Genomic DNA, 7,971 nt, shown 5'->3' with positions numbered 1-7,971 from the left:
GTTGGAGGATCCCGTCCAGTGGGAAGAGCCAGTTTTAGCGGAGCGGCGCGTCCAGTCCGCTGACGCTTCAGCCTGGTAAAGGGTTAACTGCATCCTGCCGGTTCGGTTTACAAGTAAATAGAGAGCAGCTGCTCAGCGCGGCCCCGGCTGGCTCTTTTTAAGTTTTTGATTGGTTGCCAATGACATCACCGCCCGTGTTATAACACCGAGGACCCAGAGCAGCGTCGGATAAACCCTCCTTAAAGAGATGAGGCCACGCCTTCTTCCCCGCCCCCTAGGCTGCCCATTGGTCGCGGGGCTTTGTGAGGTAGCGGTCAGCTTTGTTCGGATTCTTATTGGTCCAACGCGCCGTCGGTCGGTGAAGAGTCCGCCCCCTCAGAACCTTACATTTACAGTGTAGCAAAAGAGAAAGTAACTATGTTGCTGCTGGAGATCAATGAAGCCAAGTGAATGGGGGTTGAATGTGAGAGTCCATAGCTGAAGCGGAGCGCCAGATGGTGGAGGACTACACTTATTTATGAAGTAAGTGGAAGTCACCGCGACTACTCCTGAGAGCCCGGGACTGGAGGTGGAGGATTGTAAGGCGGTGCTTGCGTGAGTGTGAGTGTGTGTGTTTGTGTGTGTGTATGTGTGTGAGAGAGAAACAGAGACAGACAGAAAGAGAGAGATGCGATGCTGATGGAGGAGCTACAGCAGGTAGGGTTATAAGGTTCCGGCTGTTGGCTCCTGCTGCCCTGTGCATTTACTCTCTCTGCAGTCTACTTGGATTTGGGGCGAAGAAAAAATGAGCTTTGTTGGGATGCTTTGCGGCAGTTTTAAATGCCCGGGATTCATTAGTGCGCTGTGTGCCGAGGAGTGAAGGGGGGTGGGGGGGACGGGGGGATGTTAAGTGCTCCAGGAGTGGGGAAGAAGCATTGTCTAACCACTTAATTTTCTCTCCAGCTCTTGCCTAGTGGTGGAAGGGAGAGGGGATAGCTCAGTATTTCTCCGGGAGATTTTCTGGGCCAGACTGAATGGTTTCTCGGGCAGTATATACGCCCGACCCTCTGCTGCAGGGATGCAGATCTCTCTATACACTCCGTGCGTGCGTGTGTGAGCCGCGCACTCTGTGTGGAGGTGTGGGTCCCAGCGTGTGTCTCTGAACACGCTTATGCGTCCCTCTCAAAAGAAATGGTCTGTTGATCCTGGACGTGTCCTACCAGGTAACACCATAGCGAAGACTTTCAGCGCTTGGTCCAACCGGCAAACAGTTATAGCTTCTGGAATAGTACTCGCTCTTCAGAAAAAAATACTACGCAAGGGAAGGGGGTTGGCTTCTTCGCTCCCATCCAAAGGTGGGTGAGAGAAACCCGGGTCGTTGGAGATCTGCCGACGTGATGGGTGCGTGCCCCTGTGTGCGCGCGTGAGTGTGGATTCCGCCTGTGACACTTTGGTTCTGTGTCAGAGAATGGTGACGGTCGTGTGTAGACGGATGAGAATGGTGACGGTCGTGTGTAGACGAATGATAGATGGCATTTTTCCAGACAGCTCTTAAAGTTCGTTTAGGTGAGCGACTCTTGGCGCGGGGTTTGGTGTCTTTGCTGTGTGCGTGTCTAATAGAAGAAGAAACAGTTAGCAAGCCTGGGTTGTGGAGTGTCCCTGTGCCTACAAGAGGAAGGAGCCGTCTTTTTGCAGACAATATTTGAAATCAGAGATAGATCCAGTGGGCAACAATTCACTGCCCCTTTCAACGGGTACAGGCTAGTTGGGAGGTCCTCTTTATGGAGTCAGTACTCTTGAAGAGGGGATATCTGTATGGGATTGAAACCTTATACAACGTGGCTGCCTCCCATTGAGAGAAGCTCTGGGATGCACAGTCTGTGCCAGCCAGGGAGATGCAGAGGGGAGGTGAGCTCAAGTTGTCCTTTCCAGGCAGGAATGAGGGTAGGGGTAGGTGGGAGAGCAAAGGGTGATGGATCTGCCAGGGTTGGGGTTTCCAGGTTTCCAGATCTGGCTTCACGGCTTGACATTTCGTTTTAGGACACCAGTTAGTAGTGAAAAGGGGAAATGCAGATTAATTTATAAGAAGCCAAAAGACAACATGTGAGATTTTAATATGATTATGTTGTGCGTTTCAAAGGACCCCAATAGGATGGAAGGCAAGAATAGCTCCAAGTTAAAGAGATTCACTTAAGGGGATTTGCAGAAAGTTGACATCCACTCTGATGTATATTTAGCTGCTGTACATTTCTGTGAACCATGCCAGTGCTCCTGGTTGCCCCTTTGCCTTTGCAGTGAGTGAGGGAATTAAATGGCAAGCATGCAAGGGTGGACAAATGGGTCTTTCTCAGATGTTTGCAGTGTACTTCTGCTCAAGAGCTGAGGTTCAGAATAGATGCCTCTTAAGAGCCTCCCTTCTGTCTTCAGCTTTTCTAATTATTTGTGCTTATACCTTCTCTACAGCTGAACTTTTATGTAGATCCAGGAAATATTCATTAACATTTACAACATTACATCCAAATTTAACCTTAGATTTAGCAACCAAATTGATTGGGGCCCTCAGGTTTGCATCCTCTTTGAATACATAAAACTGAGTTTCAAGTTTTGATGGTGGTATGATAAAGGGCAATTAGGAAGACTTTGCTCAGAGGGATGCAAAGGCCTTTCCTAGGGATTGGATGAGACTGCCTTTTGTGTCACGTGACTTTATCCTTTCTTTCTCCCTTCCCGTTCTTTACAGACTGTCTTGAGTTCTTCTTGAATTGCCAGTTTTCAGCCTCCTCATGCCTCCATCTCCTTTAGACGACAGGGTAGTAGTGGCACTATCTAGGCCCGTCAGACCTCAGGATCTCAACCTTTGTTTAGACTCTAGCTACCTTGGCTCTGCCACCCCAGGCAGTAACAGCCACCCTCCTGTCATCGCCACCACCGTTGTGTCCCTCAAGGCTGCGAATCTGACGTATATGCCCTCATCCAGCGGCTCTGCCCGCTCCCTGAATTGTGGATGCAGCAGTGCCAGCTGCTGCACTGTGGCAACCTACGACAAGGACAATCAGGCCCAAACCCAAGCCATTGCTGCTGGCACCACCACCACTGCCATCGGAACCTCTACCACCTGCCCTGCTAACCAGATGGTCAACAATAATGAGAATACAGGCTCTTTAAGTCCATCAGGTGGGGTGGGCAGCCCTGTGTCAGGGACCCCCAAGCAGCTAGCCAGCATCAAAATAATCTACCCCAATGACTTGGCAAAGAAGATGACCAAATGCAGCAAGAGTCACCTGCCGAGTCAGGGCCCTGTCATCATTGACTGCAGGCCCTTCATGGAGTACAACAAAAGTCACATCCAAGGAGCTGTCCACATTAACTGTGCCGATAAGATCAGCCGGCGGAGACTGCAGCAGGGCAAGATCACTGTCCTAGACTTGATTTCCTGTAGGGAAGGCAAGGACTCTTTCAAGAGGATCTTTTCCAAAGAAATTATAGTTTATGATGAGAATACCAATGAGCCAAGCCGAGTGATGCCCTCCCAGCCACTTCACATAGTCCTCGAGTCCCTGAAGAGAGAAGGCAAAGAACCTCTGGTGTTGAAAGGTAATGCCCCTGCTCCCTTCCCAAGCACAGTCCTGATTAGCCGGGTTCACTTTGGGTTTTCTCATAGAAGTGACAGCATTCTCCTTACCCTGGCTACCAAAGACCAAACTAGACTTTATTCTTGTCTTCCCTTCTATGCTCTTTATTATGTTGGTTTAGTAAGAAAAACCCAGCAGCACTGAACTGGAAGCCAGAAGATCTGGGTTCTACCCTTAATTCGGCTTCTAATTTGCATTGTGCAAGTCATTTCACCTCTCTGGGACTGTTTTCTCAATTTCTAAAAAGGGGCTTTATACACACCAGATGGTATCTCAAGTCATGCCTGGTCTGCTAGCTCTATTCCAATCAATCACTAGTTGGAAAGTTATTGTCTCTCAGACTTAACCAATGTTGATGGAACAGAGGAAGGAGCAACTATGGTGAACTACAAGTAAACCTACAGGTACCAGTTCTTTTTGTGGGAAATTCTTTCTCTTTTTCACCTTTCTGACCAGCTTGACTTTTATGTGGTTCATAAATTGACCTTGAAGAAGGGCAGAGCTTCTTATGCTAAGGTTCCATATAAGGTATAAGTTCACCGATTACATCCAACCCATTGTTTTTTCTGGCCTCACCTGACAACAGTTGGCATCATGGCTCCTCCCAAGATGGAGTAATGGGTCACTTGCCCCAGTATACTGAATGCAGAATAGCCGAGATTAGTGGAACTAAGCTCCGGCAGAAGGAAGTATTCACCCACTCTTCTCGGAGCACCGTCCATACCGTGTTGCCTAACCTTCCCAAGTAGCCTGCATCCTGTGTCCAGCCTAGTTGCACCTCTTTGCCCTCAGATACTGACTTTTGGGGCACCGTACATCACTCTCATTCAGCATCTTTTACCTGGTGGTGGTAGTGAGAGATAGTCATCTTCTTCTCTCCTCTTGTGTTGTGAGCCAAGGTACACAGTTTCTGGGTCACATCTCCAACCAGTCTCCTAAAGTGTGTTGACCAAAAGTGTTGCTGAGTTTGAACACATTGCATATTTAAATTGCAATAGGCTATGTGGGTGAGCAAGTTAGTTATTTTGTCTCTACGGGACAGCTTTGCCATTCTCCTTCTTGTCTTCCCAGTGAGGCTTTCTGCCTTTTGTTAAGCAGTGTTCTGGGAACTATAGTTCTGAATTTCATTGACACAATCTCCTCTTCCCACCCTCTACTCTCCTCAAACTTGTCATCATGGGGCTCCCCTACCATAAAGGCACATCTCTCCTTAGAGCTGGTGGGCTTTGCTGGGAAGGAGAACATGATGGAATTGTATGTAGAGAGTTCCAGAAGCTTCTAGGCATTTCCTGGTGGTGGTGGTTGTGGTGGTGGGTTTTCTTGGGGTCACAAGTATGTTCAGATTTCCTCTGCATAGCTCTATATTTTATTGTTTCTGTATTCTTGTTTGGTTGACTCTGAGTGATTCCCAAGATATTTACCCCGCTATTGTCTTACCGTAATCTTGGTGTGTCTGGCCTCTTACAAATGAGAAAATCCTACCTAGGAATTTCCCATTTGTAATAGTTTGTCTTGGGGAGAAAAGAGGAGGATAGCTAACGATCTTGATGATCTCCTCGTTGCTCATGCAGAGCAGGTGTTCACAATTAAAAGCAAGTCTTTTGTGTCTGCATGATCTGAGGAGAGGAAACAACACGGATCAAGATGACCCTAGACCTCCTAATCATGACCCTAGACCTTCTAATCATGAGGATGATTAGAAGGAGTTGTGGACCCTACTCTCTATTTTGCAGTGGGTGGAGTTGTGGATAGGGGTGACCCATCAGTCACTGAAAAGTGAATCTCTTGGGTGCTACTGGTGAAAGTGGGGTGCCTCTCTCCCTTTCCTGTGGATGCAGCTGAGATTCCAGACAGTCTGGGCTTGTTCTTCAGTGTCAGAGAGTAAGATTGCCTCAATGGGGCGGGGCCGGACACACTGCTGACCTCACCACTGGGCGCCCTGGGCAGCCACTGCGAGGCCTCGTCATTTTTGAGTTGGTGAGACACCGCGTTGGTCGAGTTGGAAGACGCTCTGGTGGTAGAGGTTAGATTATTTGTAGTTTTGGGGGCCTTTTCTTCAAATATCTGGGAATTTCTTTGAAAATATGTAGTTCAGGAGTGAAGGGGTCTATATTCTACTTTATAATTATCATTGTCATTTTGGTATCTTTTGGGAGAATGGCCTAAAATTGGGACCAAGATGGAAAAGAAGGGAAAGGAATGGGTCAGTATTAGAATGTCCTTCATAATCCTTTCAACTCGGTAAACCAGTGATTAATACCATAGCACTATTGTGGTGAAAGGCGGGGTGGGCATTCCCCAAAGGCATGACCAGCAGACTTCTCCCAAATTCTTGAGTGGGTCAAGCAACAATTCTGGTCTGGCTTCTCCTCTCAGATTTATTTGAGTAATCCCCTCCCTTGGTGATAAGATTGTATTTCAGCAACAGTGGTAGTGGTACCATTTTGGAAGGAGTAATTTTTGTAGGGAAGTTGGTGGGAGGGGGGCATAGTTAGAACATAAGGAGGAAACTTCTAAGGGCTTGTTAATTTATTTTCAGAGATTTCAGTACAATCTTGGGTAATTTATGGCTGGCCCATCTGATGCTCTGGTTTATGTTTGTAAACACTGGTTGCTACCCTCCCTGTCCAAGCTCCTTGTCCCCCTGTCTCCATGCCATGTTCTCCATTTTTGGTGCTGTCTGTCAAGCAGAGCGGCTGCTACCTTGCCATTTTAGTAATGCTGTGTCAGGCTGGGAAGAAACCGATCAGAGGCATGGCAGCCTCTGGGATTAAGTTACTGTTCTAATTTACGGTGCCCTCCTGTTGTGACCTATGTTAGAATCCATGTTTTAGTCTCATCTTCTGAAGAATAAATGGCATCAGACCTGTGCTTCCCTTCAACTTGGTGAAAATGATCTAGATGAATAAATATTTAGGATTTGTGAGGTCTTTGAAAGAATTATATTCTGTTTTACTCAAAGCTGATTTTTAGTCAACTAAAACTTGCTTTCTAGTCAAACTGAATAAGAAAGCTAAACAATTTTTAAAATTCTTTTAACAATTTTAAACAATTCTTAAAAATAAGAAAGCTAGACCATCCATAATGAGAGCTATCATTTCTGCTATCAAGTTTTTTGGGCTCCATTTCTTTTCAGTAAAGCTGGGTCCAGAGAAATAATTTGTCATTTACTTAGGTAGGAAAAAATAGTTTACTGCCCCTTTTTCTTAAAGACAATACATGCCTCCAAAAACGTTATTATAAACATTTTCAAGCATATAGAAAAGCAGAAAAGTGTGTAATGAACACCCATATAGCTGTCAACCAGATTAAACAATTTTATTTTTCCTATTTGCTTTCTCTTTTCTGTTGAAATATTTAAAAATATGGATAATGTTTTAATGTATTTGAGTATGTTTAGCGTTTAAACTTAATGTTTTCAATTCAATAAAGCTAGAAATATTTTATAGTATACTAAGAACAACATTTTTACTCCTAAACACTTGAGTGTCATGTACCCATTTTTAAGTGCTTTTCAACCTAGAATTCCTCTGTGACTGACCAGCAGTCTGGTCTACAGAGGAGCTTCCCTCCTTGGGAGTGGGACGGCTTCAGGTGCCTCCTTGGGGTCTGTGTCTCCCCCTTCCTCCCCTGGTATGTCAGAGCCCATGCCTGTACTTGCTCTATGCTATTGTAAAACAAATAATGACCAACTGCTACAATCTTTATAGGCCTGCTCTGTACCAAAGGCCTTTACTGGGGAATGAGAGAAGAAGAGGGAAATGGTTTAAGAGGATGATCCATGGGGCGGATTTGACCATGCAGTGAGTTAGGCCTTTATACTGTAAAATTTCATCACTTCTTAGAATTGAGCACCATAGATTGCATACTTTTCCCTAGTTGAAAAGGATTCTGAAATATACTCTTCTTAGCAATGTAGAGTTCTATGACAAAGTGGATGGCTAGGCTCAGAAATCAGAGACCCTGTGAAAAATACTCTGTTTCTGCCTTTTCTGGGGGATGGGGAAGGGAATAAAAGTCTCCCCTTGTCTCTCAGAGATGTTATAAGGATTTTTAAAATGATATCTGAAATAAAGACATATCTACATTCACAAACGTGCTGTTGTTATTCTGTGCCTCTGGTTAACATCCAAGGCTAAAATGTCAAACATTAGCTTTGTAGCAAATGATGGGGAAATCAAGGCAGAACTTTGGATCTAGTCAGTCTGAATGCTAGTCTTGGCTCCCCTCTTACTAGGTATGTGCCCTTGGGCAAGTTGCCGAATTCCTCAGTTCCTTAGTTACCTCATTAACAAAAAGAGATTATAACAATAGCTGTCTCCAAGTGTTAGTTTCTGAAATAAATGAATTAATGTGTGCA

At 45.6% G+C, this 7,971-nt stretch overlaps 1 protein-coding gene across 2 annotated transcripts in view; it reads left to right on the top strand.

Annotated features, from left to right (window-relative positions):
* The first annotated feature begins 208 nt into the window (after positions 1-208).
* DUSP10 (dual specificity phosphatase 10) overlaps positions 209-7,971 on the top strand; it is a 41,676-nt gene continuing 33,913 nt past the window's right edge. Inside the window, exons 1-2 of one of the 2 annotated variants that reach the window (XM_023203699.2) lie at positions 209-522; positions 2,720-3,573. In XM_023203699.2, the coding sequence (XP_023059467.1) occupies positions 2,763-3,573 (811 nt within the window). In that variant the 5' untranslated portion in view covers positions 209-522; positions 2,720-2,762. Of the gene's footprint in view, positions 523-558; positions 697-2,719; positions 3,574-7,971 lie in introns of those variants that run through there. The other variant, XM_023203700.2, reaches the window with a different exon arrangement.

The sequence above is a fragment of the Piliocolobus tephrosceles genome, chromosome 1, assembly GCF_002776525.5.
Source record: "Piliocolobus tephrosceles isolate RC106 chromosome 1, ASM277652v3, whole genome shotgun sequence".
Taxonomy (NCBI): domain Eukaryota; kingdom Metazoa; phylum Chordata; class Mammalia; order Primates; family Cercopithecidae; genus Piliocolobus; species Piliocolobus tephrosceles.
This window is presented reverse-complemented; position numbering and strand designations above follow the sequence as displayed.